General features: G+C 43.1%; 1 protein-coding gene across 1 annotated transcript in view; it reads left to right on the top strand.

The window, feature by feature from the left end:
* The window catches only part of ELK3 (ETS transcription factor ELK3), a 61,949-nt gene that overhangs the window by 44,505 nt on the left and 1,589 nt on the right, over positions 1 to 15,855 (top strand). Inside the window, exons 2-5 of the mRNA XM_077472068.1 lie at positions 2,458 to 2,666; positions 6,666 to 7,487; positions 8,715 to 8,837; positions 14,155 to 15,855. The exon at positions 14,155 to 15,855 is cut by the window's right edge and continues 1,589 nt beyond it. Coding sequence (XP_077328194.1) covers positions 2,460 to 2,666; positions 6,666 to 7,487; positions 8,715 to 8,837; positions 14,155 to 14,253 — 1,251 coding nt within the window. The 5' untranslated portion in view covers positions 2,458 to 2,459 and the 3' untranslated portion in view covers positions 14,254 to 15,855. The remainder of the gene's footprint in view (positions 1 to 2,457; positions 2,667 to 6,665; positions 7,488 to 8,714; positions 8,838 to 14,154) is intronic.

Here is a 15,855-nt window from a genome sequence, read left to right as displayed (position 1 = left end):
CCCCCCCCCCCCCCTTCTTGTCCTAAATTATATTGTAACGGTACTGCCTCCTTATATTTATCCAGAACGAGCCACTATTCCATCTGGACCTGCGCTCACACCATTTAGATGCCGCTTTTCCCCCCAACCCTCCAATGCTGTTATTATAACAGTAGAGTGGAGAGCAGTGTTGTGGGGTGGGTGTTTGATGTAAACAGATGGTGTCAAGGGGGCACAGTTCTGCTGGGGGTGATGTGAAGTCAGCAGAGGGCAGTACTGTGGGGGGGGGGATGTGAAGGGGGCAGAGGACAGTACTGTGGGGGAGGGATGTGAAGGGGGCAGAGGACAGTACTGTGGGGGGGGGGGGGGGTTTGAAGGGGGCAGAGGACAGTACTGTGGGGGAGGGATGTGAAGGGGCAGAGGACAGTTCTGTGGGGGAGGGAGGTGAAGGGGGCAGAGGACAGTACTGTGGGGGAGGGAGGTGAAGGGGGCAGAGGACAGTACTGTGGAGGAGAGATGTGAAGGGGGCAGAGGACAGTACTGTGAGGGAGGGAGGTGAAGGGGGCAGAGGACAGTACTATGGAATGTGTGATGTGAAGGGGATTCAGTAGACTATTGTAAAAGCGGAGTGGGGGTGATGTGCAGGGGGCCTGAGAACACTACTGTGAATGGGAAACTGATGTGAAGTGGGGGACTGTGATGTGTGGGGGGAACTGGGGACACTGATGTAAGGGACTGTGATATAGGAGGAGAGGGCTGAAAAAAAAAATGTGATTTGGACCCCTGCTGGAAGAAAACTTTCCTGGTCAGACCTCCATGGATTTTAATTCAATACCCTTGTTATAAAGGATTGTGCAAATTGTTGGTGCTATATAAATTGTTTATTATAAATATAATAATTATAATAATAATCACTTACAGCCAGTTGTAGCCACTATTAAGTGTGATTTTTTTTTACAAAAAAACTTTTACAGGTCTGTGATGTGATCCCAACTATAGCTGCAGCAAACTGCTTAAAAGTAAAAAATAAAATAAAAATTGTAGGCTCCTATTTAAACAATATTTAGGGCCTAAATACCCCCCCCCATCATAGCCATTGTTATAGTACGCTTACACTTCATTTACATTACATTATTCTTGGCCCAAACTTTTATAACATAAAAATGGTTTTATTTTGTAAATGTGTTTTTTTATTGTGCGACAGCAGCATATTTGTGGCATCAGAACATATGCAACAAAAATATTTGTAACTCTTGCCTTGTATTTTTAATTACTTGGCATATCTGGGACAAGCGCCTTTTAAAATGTTTCTTTATTTTTGCCTTAAAAAAAAAAAACTAAGAAAAAAAAAAAAAAAAGGCTATTTGTAAGACAGAACCAGCAAAACACGTTTAACCCTCACAAATACTTTTATAAATTCTAGCGTGATTGCCAAAAATAGGCATATAATCGAAAAGTAGAAACTAGTCTAGCTTTTAAATGGCAAACAGTTGCTATTCCTGATGTAGTTAAAAGCAGATATACCTTGCTGCGTTTTTTTTTTTTTTTTATCAAGACAGCTATAAAACATTTAATATCTAAGAGCAAGTTTGACATTTGAAGACTCCTGACAGCAATACAAATGGATCCTGGGTGTGTAATGCCTTACAGATTCAAATATTCAGTACATAGATGACAAGGGCATTCTGGCATGTCTTTGTAAACATGGTATGAGCTGGAATTTCCATTTAAAACAGAAGAGAAACCTCAAGAAGAGTTAGTCTGTGTTAGCATCCTTAACAGATTCTTCCGGTAGATTTTATATTTTTCATATTTTTTTGTATGTTTCTATTTTTTTAACATAATTTTCCGATGGCTCTACAAGTCAGGTCTACAATTCTATAATGAGAACCTGGGAGGATAATAGGCTGCGGCTGGATGTTTCTGCCACCTTGTGGCATTTAATAAAAAGGCTTTGTACTCATCTGTAGTATCAGTGAAGGGGTCCCTCATTATTTCATATGGAATGGTTGTCTGTCCTCTCTGATCAGTGCTTGTGTGATGTAAGGGTTGTACCTTACCATCGGAAAATTATGACCCTTTTACACACCATATTTATACTATTCTGCAGTTTAAAACCACTTTATATTTCTAAAACCCAAAACCAAGGCTAAAATGAAGTATATGAGCATTCTTGATTATACACATTAAAAAATATTCTGTATTAGGACAGGATTGTCATACCTATCAGATATGTGTAGTAAAGTGAACCTATGCTGGCTATAGGCATTCCGATTTATTTATTTGTTTATATATTTCTTTAAGATTGGATGGTCACAGGTTCAATTTATACTTTAGTAAATCACCATGTTTAGACAGTGGTATAGTGATAAATATTTGTGTAGTATAAAAAAAAAAAAAAGCCTTTAAAAATAAAGTGCCTCACACTGACAATATGATGTAGTCTTTGTATGTAATAGTGCCATTTGGGTTTTGTAGGTATGGAGAGTGCAATTACTCTGTGGCAGTTTCTGTTGCAATTGCTTCTCGATCAGAAACATGAGCATCTCATCTGCTGGACATCGAATGATGGAGAATTCAAGCTGCTCAAGGCAGAAGAAGTGGCCAAGCTATGGGGACTGCGGAAGAATAAAACTAATATGAACTATGACAAGTTGAGTCGAGCCCTTCGATATTACTATGATAAGGTAAGGGTTCGATCTGCCAGCTTCATATCAACTTAATACTCTCAACTTTTACTACATAAAAGCAGTAAAATACTCTTTAGATAAAAGCGTGTTCATTTTTTACTATGAAGGAAACTGGATGTGGGTCAAATTGAGTCTACCTTAATAGACACAACTAACTCAAGGGTGGTTAAGACACTAAAACTGATATATGTGCCTTTTCGTAGTTCAGCTTGTGCCAGTGACGTTGTCCTTTTCTAGAACACCACTGAAGTGACTGTTCGTCAGGTTAGACAAGAGAAAAGAGCACTGACAGAAATAGCCTTAGAACATCTGTCTAACATATGGTTTCCATGCACGAGCCCAAGCACTGGGGACAAATCATGGCAATAAATGGATTAGGCTGTGCAAGCAAACGTCAGCTGCAGGTCTAGGCATACACAGCGAGAAAGGAAAATACTAGTAATAAAAGCACCCTATGGGTATGGGAAATTAGAAACAAACACATCATAATGGTAGTAAAAATAACAGAACCTCAAAAGTAGATTAACAAAATGTTGATGTACAGCTGGTCAGTTTGACTTCTTGATCCTCCATGAGATTCTTTTCACACTAAAGTCTAGTACACATTTTTTTCATCAGCTCCGGTTGGAGCCACTGTACTAACATCGGATCTACCCTGCTGAGCTGTTGTGTTCTGACAGGGGGACTGCGCCCCTGCCAGAACACTCCAGTTAGCTGCTGGTTTTCCAGTATGCTCGGCTGGCTTCTGTTGGGTTGGCTGACATACACATGAGCCAAATGTTGGCTTTTTTTTATTTTTATTGAACAGGCCAATGTCTCCCAACATTTGTCCCCTGCGTACTAGGCATAAGGCTGTGGAACTTGATTACCACATTTTGAGTGCTTTGTTAACATCAAATCAAATACTCAAAACGTATACAATATACAACTAACATTGGGCAGAGACAGAGCACAGCAAAAGATGTTCCACTTTCTCCATCAACCTCATTGCAATAAGGTACAGCAGTCTGCTCCTTTATAGGGGTCAGTAATCTATTTACAGTTTGAACTGAAAACATGTAACCGACAACCCATTAAAGAAAATAGGATTGAGATATTTTATGTTTTCTATCCCATGCAGCACAGATATGCTCCTGTGGATATGATAAAGTTGTTGTATTAAGTAGTCAAATAGGAACTTTCGATTTATAGATTCTGCAGAAATGTATTCACAGTTATGCGATTACTATTGAGTGCTAAGTCAGAAATCTTCTTGACCATGGCTTCATTCACACGACCATAAAAAAAACTTTTTTTAATTACGGATCTGAACACAGCTGATTTTTTTTTAATGGGACTATTCACACAGATGCGTAAACATAAGCTGCTTTTAGATCCATAGAACTGGATCCAAAAATCTGCATCTAAGAACATGAAGCTTTAAGTGCTTATATAAACAATATATAAACAAAAGGGAACAATACATTATCATAAAAATTATGTACACAGTTATTCACCTAAACATAGCTATATGCAAGTATTTTACTGATCATTACACAGCAACTTTTCTCCTGTAAAACGTGTAATAGCATCAGTAATGTTTTTTTTTTTACAACCGTGTGAATGAGGCCTTATTGAGTAAAATACTTCAAAAACAATTGTGACTTCATTTTGTTTTTGGCGGTTATGAAATTGGAACAAAAGATAATTGTCTTGCTCACTGCTGTAAGCTTAAGTAAATAAAAGTATATTTGTGCAGTAGTGACGTTTACCAGATGTTTTCATGTGTCAATGTATAGGCCATCATGTGTGACATATACAATAAAATAGGGTATAGCCAAAATGATAAACACTATAAAGAACAAAAACATTCTAGTAACAACCTAAGAAAAAAAAAAAAAAATACTAGTAACCACCTTAAATGTGCATTGGTTATAACCAGGTAGACACTATAAAATATTTTTTTTTTTTAGTAACCACCTAAGAAAAATCAAGAGACATGCTGGTAGGTTAATTAGACCTTGTCTAAAAAAATAAATAAAAATAAAAATAAAAAAAATTGGCCTGTGTATGTCAATGTTGTATGTGTTTGTAAGCGTGTCAGGACCTTACGGGGTAAAAGACCACGCAAAAGCTGCAGATGGACTCTGGTGGCAAGAAAGCGCCCTGAGGCGATTCAGTTCACATAGGTAGCGCTATACAAGTCATTCACTCACTCAAAAGCACTAGTAACCACCCAAATCTGCCTTGCATGCACAACCATGCCCAAGCCATTGGATATATTGATGTTATGGCACTTGCAGCCAATACAAATGGGCAGGACTGGACTGGGACAGAAATTTGGTCCGGGACTTCATCCAGACCAGCCCACTTACATTTTGAGCATCCCATCACCAGCCCCCTTACAACAGAGTGTCCCATTACAAGCCCCCTTACATCAGAGTGTCCCATCAGCATCCCCTTAAATCAGAGTGTCCCATCAGCATCCCCCTTAAATCAGAGTGTCCCGTCAGCAGCCCCCTTACATCAGAGTGTCCCATCAGCAACCCCCTTACATCAGAATGTCCCATCAGCATCTCCTTAGATCAGAGTGTCCCATCAGCAGCACCCTTAAATCAGAGTGTCCCATCAGCAGCCCCCTTACATCAGAATGTCCCATCAGCAGCCCCCTTACATCAGAATGTCCCATCAGCAGCCCCCTTACATCAGAATGTCCCATCAGCAGCCCCCTTACATCAGAGTGTCCCATCAGCAGCCCCCTTAAATCAGAGTGTCCCATCAGCAGCCCCCTTAAATCAGAGTGTCCAATCAGCAGCCCCCTTACATCAGAATGTCCCATCAGCAGCCCCCTTACATCAGAATGTCCCATCAGCAGCCCCCTTACATCAGAATGTCCCATCAGCAGCCCCCTTACATCAGAATGTCCCATCAGCAGCCCCCTTACATCAGAATCTCCCATCAGCAGCCCCCTTACATCAGAATGTCCCATCAGCAGCCCCCTTAAATCAGAGTGTCCCATCAGCAGCCCCCTTAAATCAGAGTGTCCCATCAGCAGCCCCCTTACATCAGAGTGTCCCATCAGCAGCCCCCTTACATCAGAGTGTCCCATCAGCAGCCCCCTTACATCAGAGTGTCCCATCAGCAGCCCCCTTACATCAGAGTGTCCCATCAGCAGCCCCCTTACATCAGAGTGTCCCATCAGCAGCCCCCTTACATCAGAATGTCCCATCAGCAGCCCCCTTACATCAGAGTGTCCCATCAGCAGCCCCCTTACATCAGAGTGTCCCATCAGTAGCCCCCTTACATCAGAGTGTCCCATCAGCAGCCCCCTTAAATCAGAGTGTTCCATCAGCAGCCCCCTTAAATCAGAGTGTCCCATCAGCAGCCCCCTTAAATCAGAGTGTTCCATCAGCAGCCCCCTTAAATTAGAGTGTCCCATCAGCAGCCCCCTTACATCAGAATCTCCCATCAGCAGCCCCCTTACATCAGAATGTCCCATCAGCAGCCCCCTTACATCAGAGTGGCCCATCAGCACCCCCTTACATCAGAGTGGCCCACTGAGCCATTGACCCTCCGGGAAACTCCGGGTAGTCCTGACGGCCAGTACATGCCTGCAAATGGGTCATAAATGCTGGAAAGCCTCTATATGTAAAAGTCTTTCAGTGAAACATACAATGCAGACTTTTAAATACAGTTTGCTTTTGATGATAATCTTGAGAGAATAAAAGCAAGGATTACTTCTGTAAATTCAGTCCTCTAATTCCATATCAACAGAATGGGGGTTATTTACTAAAACTGGAGTGTGCAAAATCTGGTGTAGCTCTGCATAGAAACCAATCAGCTTCCAGGTTTTATTGTTAAAGCTTAATAGAACAAGCTGAAGTTAGAAGCTGATTAGCTAGCATTGACAGCTGCACCAGATTCTGAGTGCACCGGTTTTAGTAAATCGCCCCACTGCCTTATAAATTATCCTGAAATCTCCTCAACCTATTTAATCGTTTGTATTCTTTTTTTCAGAACATTATTAAAAAGGTAATTGGACAGAAGTTTGTCTACAAGTTTGTGTCCTTTCCAGAAATCCTAAAAATGGAGACTCATGCTGTGGAGATGAGCCGGGACAGCCTATTGCTGCAGGACAGCGATTGCAACATCCCGAATGAACTCCATGAGAGACACAAGCAAACCTTATCTGCATTAAAGAGTGCTAGTCGCAATGAGTACATCCATTCAGGCCTGTATTCCTCCTTCACTATAAACTCACTGCAACATCAGGGAGAGTACAAAGTTATCAAAACCGAAAGCATGCAAGACGAGGATGAGCCGCAAGAAGATGGCGAAGATGAAGAGGAGGAGGAAAAGGCTGAAGTCAAGAGTCCAGTAGAGGAAGTCAGAACTGTTATAAGATTTGTTACCAACAAAAGGGACAAAGAAATCACCCGACCTGTCATTTCCTTGCCCTCTACATCAGAATCGGCAGCTGCCTCGGCTTTCTTAGCATCATCTTTGTCTGCTAAAGGAACTTCCTATATATCATCCAATACAACTAGTGTTTCCTCTTCTCCACGCTCCTCACGATCCCCATCCTTGTCCCCCAATATATCCTTCTCTAATGAACAAAGGAGTGTATTTTTTGATTATCCTGACACCAACGAACCATTAAATCTCTCAGCAGGATCCAAAACAAAGCTGTCCTATCATCCTTCCAAGGCAAAGAAACCTAAAGGATTAGAAATCTGCTCTCCACCTCTTCTGCTCTCCAGTAGTGATATAGGCTCAATTGCTCTGAACAGCCCAGCACTTCCCTCAGGATCTCTAACACCAGCTTTCTTTACCGCTCAGGTAAAAACGTGGGTTAGTCAATAAAAAAAAATATAAAGAGAGAAAATACTTTGAAATGAACTAGTGTTCTCAAATATTTTAGGTCAGGGCTCACATGAGATATCTAGTAGATACCACAGTATCAAAAGTATTGTGATGACTGCCTTTACACGCACACAAACTTTAATGGCATCCCAGTCTTAGTCCGTAGGGCTCAATTTTGAGTTGGCCCACCCTTTGCACTTATAATTTCAACTCTTCTATTGGGTTAAAGTGTGGACTCTGTGCAGGCCAGTCAAGTTCCTCCACCCCAAACTTGCTCATCCATGTCTTTGTGGACCTTGCTTTGTGCACTGGTGCGCAGTCATGTTAGAACATGCCCAAAATGTTCCCGCAAAGTTGGGGGCATTAAATTGTTAAAAATATCTTGATATGCTGACACCTTAAGAGTTCCCTTCACTGGAACTAAGGGGCCAAAACACAACCCCTGAAAAACAACCCCACACAAAAATCCCCCCTCCACCAAATGATTTGGACCAGTGCAGAAGTCCTGACCTCAACCCTATAGAACACCTTTGGAATGAATTAGAGTGGAGACTGTGAGCCAGGTCTTCTCTTCCACATTAGTGCCTGACCTCAAAAATGCTCTTCTGGAAGAACGGTGAAACATTCCCATAGACACCCTGCTAAACCTTGAGGACAGCCTTCCCAGAAAAGTGGAAGCTGTAATAGCTGCAAAGGGTGGGCCAACTGAATATTGAACCCCACAGTCCAAGTCTGGGATGCCATTAAAGTTCATGTGAAGGCAGGTGTCCCAATACTTTTGGTAATATAGTGTACATGGGCCCCCCAAAAACACACATTAAGGGATTTTATACTGGGCCACTTCAGCTTGCAGAATTCAAACTGTTCTGTAGCTGATATATAATTGTCTACATAGTAAAGTATTAGGAAGAGCACAAAGGGCCTGACCTCTGCAGCATATTCATCATAAAGGGAATGGTAGGAGTGATGTGGTCATTTAGAAGGATTTATAGACTGAAAATATTTGTGAATAAGAGAAAATTACCTTCACTGACTTTTGAGGTGGCTATAGTCACAAACTGTCATACACCTAGCCAATAAAATGTTGTTGTTTTTTTGTTTTGCTTTGTTTTAAATTTCAATTTTTGCCTTTCGTTGGTCAAGTTTGTTGTAGAAATTAAAAAACATATTTGTATATCTTTACAATTTTTTTTTAATTTGTAGACACCCAATGGATTACTGTTGACCCCAAGTCCTCTTCTATCAAGCATCCACTTCTGGAGCAGTCTTAGTCCTGTAGCTCCATTAAGTCCTGCCAGGTTGCAAGGACCTAACACATTGTTCCAGGTGAATAGATGAAAAATGTAGAACGTAGTTACAACCACAATAACAATTTATTTTATTTTTTATCTTTTTGAAGTACTTTTATAGTGCTAAAAAGTTGTGTAGCGCTTTGGCATATTTATGTAAATATTATACATTCATATCAATCATTGCCCTCAAGGAGCTTACAATCTAAGGTCCTTAAACTCACATTCATATATAAGTCAATGCCAATTTAGACAGGAGCCAATTAACCAGCCAGCATATCTTTGGTGTACTTGCAGTACGTGCAAACTTTAGGCAGGTAGGTAGTGTTGTGGTTGGGATTCAAACTACCTAGAGGTGCCAACCACTTAGCCATTGTGCTGCAAGCACACAGTGTGTGGGGTCAGGGCCGTCTTTAACGCAGGGCAAAAGGGGCAGCTGCCCAGGGCCCTGTCATTGTTGGGGGCCCTGAGCTGCCCACCTTTTGAGCCCTGCACTGCCCACTGGCTACTTGCTAATGTCACTTGGAAAAACAGAAGCGCTGCTTCTGTATTTCCAAGTGACAGTGCTCCTCTCCCGGCGGCCGCTCTGGGGAGTGTCCGATACACACACACTCTGTGAGAGCAGAGGAGGAAGGGGGCGGGGAATCTGCATAGGGGAAGCTACCTCACACTGGCATGCTGCACGGACATCGGGGGACTGGACAACATGCTGTGAGTAGCTTTTGGGACAGAGGAAAACTCTCTACTGGAATGGCAGGGTGGGGGCTTTGAGGGAGGAAAGTTTTACCTTGTACTTGGGGGGAGAGTGGAGTGTGGAGCTCTGTACTGGACTCTGGAGGGGTGGAGAGCAATGCATCCCTACACTCTGCACCCACCTCACCACCTGCACTCTGCCCCCACCCTTCACCCCCTCCCTGCACTCTGCACCCACCCCTCACCACCTGCACTCTGCACCTACCCTTCACCCCCTCCCTGCACTCTGCACCCACCCCTCACCACCTGCACTCTGCACCCACCCTTCACCCCCCTCCCTGCACTCTGCACCCACCCCTCACCACCTGCACTCTGCACCCACCCCTCACCCCCCTCCCTGCACTCTGCACCCACCCCTCACCACCTGCACTCTGCACCCACCCCTCACCCCCCCTGCACTCTGCACCCACCCCTCATCCCCTCCCTGCACTCTGCACCGACCTCGCCCCCTCCCTGCACCGACCTCACCCTCTGCACCCACCTCACCACCTACACTCTGCATCCACCTCACCCCCCTCCCTGCACTCTGCACCCACCCCTCACCCCCTGCACACTGCAACCACCTCGCCCCCTCCCTGCACTCTGCACCCACCTCACCCTCTGCACCCTGCACCCAGATCACCCCCTGCACTCTGCACCCACCTCACCCCTCCCTGCACTCTGCACCCACCCCTCACCCCCTCCCTGCACTCTGCACCCACCTCACGCTCTGCATCCTGCACCCACCTCACCCCCTCCCTGCACTCTACACCCACCTTACCCCCTCCCTGCACCCACCTCACCCCCTGCACCCACCTTACTCCCTCCCTGCACCCACCCCTCGCCCCCTCCCGGCACCCACCCCTCACCCCCTGCACCCACTTCGCCCCCTCCCTGCACCCACCTCACCCCCTGCACTCTGTACCCACCCCTCACCCCCTGCACCCCTTAACCCTGCACTCTGTACATAGCTCACCCCTGTCCCTGCACTCTGTATGTAGCGCACCCATGAACCTTGCACTCTGCACATAGTGTTCCCCTCAACCCTGCACTCTGAAAGTAGCGTACCCCTCAACACAGAATTCTGCACATAGCGCACCCCTCAACCTTGCACTTTGCACCTAGCATCCCCCCAACCCTGCACTCTGTAAATAGCAAAGCCCTGCACTCTGTACCTAGCATACCCCTGAATGCTGCATTCTGTACATAGTGCACCCTTCAACCCCGTGTGTATGTAGCACAGCTTTCAACTATGCACTCTGTACATAATGCACCCCTCAATGCTAGTGCAGTTTAGCCACACCCGCAATTTGATGCAGAGGTTATGATGTGCAGTAACCTCTAGCAACCAATCAGCGAGCAATAATGATTTGCAGTAACCTCAAGAAACCAATTAATGAGCAGTAATGTTTTGTAACCTCTAGCAAAAGCGGAAATGATGTGCTGTAACCTCTATCAACCAATCACAATCGCTACCTGATCTGCTGACGTAAACTCATTTTGAGTCTAGCTGGGGGGGGGGGGGGCCCATTAAAATGTTTGCCCAGGGTCCAATCAATATTAAAGACGGTGCTTAATTAGAAAGCAGTTGGAATTAAAAAGGAACTAGGAAAGGTTGGGCCAAATTTAACATTTCATTTTTTTAATTACTTTTTTGCCTTTGGACACATACATTTTTGTTTCACAAATTACAAATTAATACAGGACACCTCCTTGCCAATGCATTTCCACAGTACTATGGATGTTATAGACAGTACTGCATAAGTTGTTTTCTTTAAGAAAGGCTGTCTCCGAATGAAAAATCAGATGGAGCCAACTGAACTGCTCTGATTCAATTACTTGTGTATGTACACTTTAGCCTAAACTATTGAGCTCTGTAAACAGATTCCTCCCAAGCATTTTTTGTTTATAACCTATAACACTGACTATATGTTGACTAGTAAGTTTGATGCCTTTTAAACAACTGGAGTATATATTTTTAACAGAACCACTGCCTGACTAAGTTCTCAGGATGGTAGTCCTATATACAATGCAATACTGACATATAATCGCACACATAGGTTGGACTTGTGTCTTTTTTCAACCTCACCTACTATGTAAAATAAGAACTGCATTGATTCAGTTCCAGCTATTTGCTTATGTTTACCCTTAATCACTGCGGCTGGGCGGGTCCGCACAGGCACCATAAACGTACCTGTACTTCACAGCTTTCTTCTGGGTTCAGCATGTCCCAGCCAATAATTTATGGCCAGGGCCTGCTGACCGGCTGTGTACAATCACAGCCCCAGAGCCCTGTGTTCACAGTCAATATAGGGCTCTGCACAGAGGGCAGCAAGGACAAGAAACAAAGATATTTAGTAAAAAGCAGCACACATTGTTAGGCACACATTTAACGCCTTGATCACCTGAGCTGTTAACCCTTTCCCAGCCAGTGTCAGTACAGTAACAGTGTATAGTATTAGCACTTATAGCTCTATTAGTGTCACTGGCTATGCCAATGTCAGTTAACCAGTTCCCACAAAGTTTCAGATTGCCTGCTGCAGCACAGTCCCACTACAAGTAGCATATCACCACCACTATATTATATATAGTTTGTAGATGTTATAACTTTTACACAAACCAATATAACACTTTGGGATTTTTTTTTTTTAAACCAAAGACATGTAGCACAATACATTTTGGGCTAAATTTATGAAGAAATTAGATTTTTTTTTTAATTTGATGTGTTTTATAACAGAAAATATTGTTTCTTTTTTCAAAATGTTTGGTCTTTTCTTTAATATAAACCCAGAGGTGATCAAATACCACCAAAAGAAAGCTGTATTTGTGTGAAAAAGAATTACATAAATTTAATGCGGGTACAATGTGGCATGACGACGCAATTGCCAGTTAAAGTAGTGCCATGCCTAATAGCAAAAAATGCCCCGGTAATGAAGGGGGTAAAAATCTTCTGGAGCTGGTTTTAAAGTGCTTGTTAACCTAAACTTTGAAATCACTGCCAGCCCCTCTATTAGAGCCAGGCAATACTACACTGTATATGAGTTTTATTACAACAAGGCATGTAAATATCGTTTTAGAGTCATCTTCAGGCCGGTCATGTGACTTGCTGTCACCTCTGATCCAGGTCTACTGCAGGTGGGGCCGAGATCTCCCTCGGACATCAGCTAGGGAGGTCACATGGCCCCTCAGCCCCTCCGGCAGTAGCCATGGAGACCGGTCGAGAGTCACGTGACTGGTCTGAAGATTGCGATAAAATGGTATTTACATGCGTTTTTAAAAACAGCATATACAGTGTAGTGTGCCTGGCTATAGAAGAGGGGCTGGCAGTGACAAAATTGAATATTTTGTTTCGGATAATAGGGGCCGTGGGGGTCAGAGACAGACAAAGCGCTGACAGGCAGGGAGGAGGAAAGAGGAGAGCCGACGATGACAGAGGGACGTACGCTGACCACGGTGGTCAAGGCTCAGCAGCCTGGATTATTGTGGTCAGTTCAGAGAGGGGGGACACAGGAAGTGGCAGGATCAGCCAGGTTTCTTACAGTTTAGAGGGGCAGATTAGACAGCAAGCACTGTGCTGTTTAACTGCTTGCCGACCAGCCGTCGTCATTATAATATGGCAGGTTGGCACGGCTGCGCAAACCATTGTAGGTGTACGTCGGCCACTTTAAGAGCTATAGAGGGCGCACGCCCGCGGCTGGCAGCCTCAATGTCTTCCTGCGACCCACGATCGCTCCTCAGAGAGCCAGAACAGGGATCTGCCAATATAAACAGATACCCATTATGTCAGGGAAGTAGAGAGAGATCTGCTGTTCCTAGTGATCAGGAACAGCGATCTCGCTCTACTCCCAGTCAGTCCACTCCCCCCACTGTTTCAAACACCTCCCTAGGAATCACTTAACCCCTTGATCACCCCCTAGTGTTAACTCCTTTCCTGCCAGTGACATTTATACAGTAATCAGTGGCTATTTTTAGCTCTGATCGCAGTATAAATGTCAATGGTCCAAAAAAAGTGTCAAAGTGTCCGATCTGTCCGCCGCAATGTCACAGTCCCTTTAAAAATCGCTGATCACCGCCATTACTAGTTAAAAAAAAAAAAAAAAAAAAAAAATGCCACACAGTATATATCCCCAATTTTGTAGATGCTATAACTTTTGCGCAAACCAATCAATATACGCCAATTTACTTTTTTTTTTTACCAAACATATGTAGAAGAATACATATTGGCCTAAACTGATGAAGAAATTCTTTTAATTATTTTTTATATCTTTTATAGCAAAAAGTAAAAAAAAAAATTTTTTTTCCCAAAATTCTCGTTTTGTTTATAGCGCAAAAAATAAAAACTAGAGGTGATCAAATAGCACCAAGAGAATTATGGGGAAAAAAAATCAACATCAATTTTGTTTGGGTACAAAGTCGCATGACCATGCAATTATCAGTTAAATCGAGGCAGTGCTGCATCTTAAAAAATGGCCTGGTCAGGAAGAGGTTAATCTGCTTTAAGGGAACAGGATCTGTATTTTTTTTTTTTTTTTTAAGATTAACATTTTAAGCACTAAATATTAAACCTGTAACAAGATCCATGGCACTATCCAAATAATGACAACTTTTTTTTTTCTTTCAAGTTTCCAAACCTGCTGAACAGTCACCTGCCAATGCAGCTACCAGGGTTGGACAGAGCATCATCTCCAGTGCTGCTATCATCTAACTCACAAAAATCCTGATGAAGTTTGAGTGCCCTATGGACTGACTGGTTAATTCATTTAGTAATGAAACAGCTTTTTAGAGGTGGACTGGCCTGGAGTCACCAAGACACTGATCACAACAGAAAACACTCCACATTGAAGCACTGGCAGACACCATTGTTTTGTTTTTTTCCTAGATTCTTTGTCCAAGGGATATTTGTGTGACTATGTGTAGTTGGGAAAAGGTGTGCTTGTCATATGTTTAATGAAGGAAAACATACCTCAAAAAAAGGTAGGGCTAAGGGGGAACAATTTGCTAATCAAATATGGGCTGTTAAGACAGATAAGCATTGGAGGCCAAAGAATGTTCTGGACGTGGTGTACTGGTCATTGTTGATTATTAATAGACACTACTGATGATTGGATGGCCAAAACCAGAGGCCTTTTTCATTGGGTTTACCAGAGTTGGGTATATGTACATTGTGAGATACTTGGCAATGTACAAGTGTTACACGTTTTGCTCTGCGTAGGCCTAACAGACTGCTTGCTACACTGCTGCCCAAACTCAGTTCTACTGTTCTGGTCAATCTTGGATGTTAAAATATAAATCATAGTCGCTGATCTGCAAAGGTTCTTTAAAAAGATCTTAGCTCTTACCTTCAGCTTCCCAGGAGAAAGATCAATCTGTAAGGCGGCTCTACATTCCTCCTCCTACCACCATTAAAGCTGTGTTCTAGGTCAGGTAGAACACAGTAACAAAGTTGTTTGATATCAATTCCCGTGCAACACAATTTATAAGATGAACAGGGGAGCAATGCATCTAATCTGAAGGGGTCCAAAGTACTACGTTTAAAAATTAAACTGTTAACATTAGCGTTGATCGTGTGGGTTAAAAAAAAAAAGGCAATTTTTTTTATCATTTTGTGCACACATACCAAAATGTCCCAAAACATGAAAGCAGGAACCCTATAGAATAAAGAGATGGTGGTTGCAATTTTTACATCATACGATATTTATCAAATCGATATTTTCAGTAAAAATACACTAAAATGAATTCTAGTGCATAATTTTTGGGTAAAGTATACAGGACGAGGTTCAAATTTCACAGGGCCTATTAGCGGACAGTTGTTCACTGGTCCTCTGCCACTCTTCATCCTGACATACGTCATGGACATCCTGGCACCAGAAAAAGAATTAAAGGCGAAGTTGACTTTTAAAAGAAAAATAAATGCACATGATTGAAAAAAAAAAAAAAAGTGCATTTATTTATACACTAGGGTCTGCAAAAAAAAGCATTGCACCCGCAGCTCCTGCAGGCAGCTCTCTGGTCATACCACCATACAGGCACGGTTTCTCAGCTGCAGGAAGTGTCAATGAACTATGAGGGCACCCCTGCAGTTCATTGAGAACTATAAGCCATCTGCTGCAGTGGTGAGGGGACTTGTAGTTCATTCATTCACACATGAATGAATGATGCAGCTGTGCACAGTTTTTATGATGTGGCAGTGGGTGTGGGGAGAAGATCCCCCCCCCCCCCTCTTGTCACAGGGGTTAAAGGTTGCTGCACAGTAAAGCTGGGTTTACATATATGCGAATTGGATGCATTTTCAACCTTTTCCAATTCACATATGTGCATGTGAA

The sequence above is a fragment of the Lithobates pipiens genome, unplaced genomic scaffold, assembly GCF_037356315.1.
Source record: "Lithobates pipiens isolate NorthernLeopardFrog02 unplaced genomic scaffold, aLitPip1_a1.2 Scaffold_8, whole genome shotgun sequence".
In the NCBI taxonomy this organism is placed as follows: domain Eukaryota; kingdom Metazoa; phylum Chordata; class Amphibia; order Anura; family Ranidae; genus Lithobates; species Lithobates pipiens.
The sequence above is the reverse complement of the archived record's forward strand: the minus strand, read 5'-3'. Positions and strand labels throughout refer to the sequence as shown.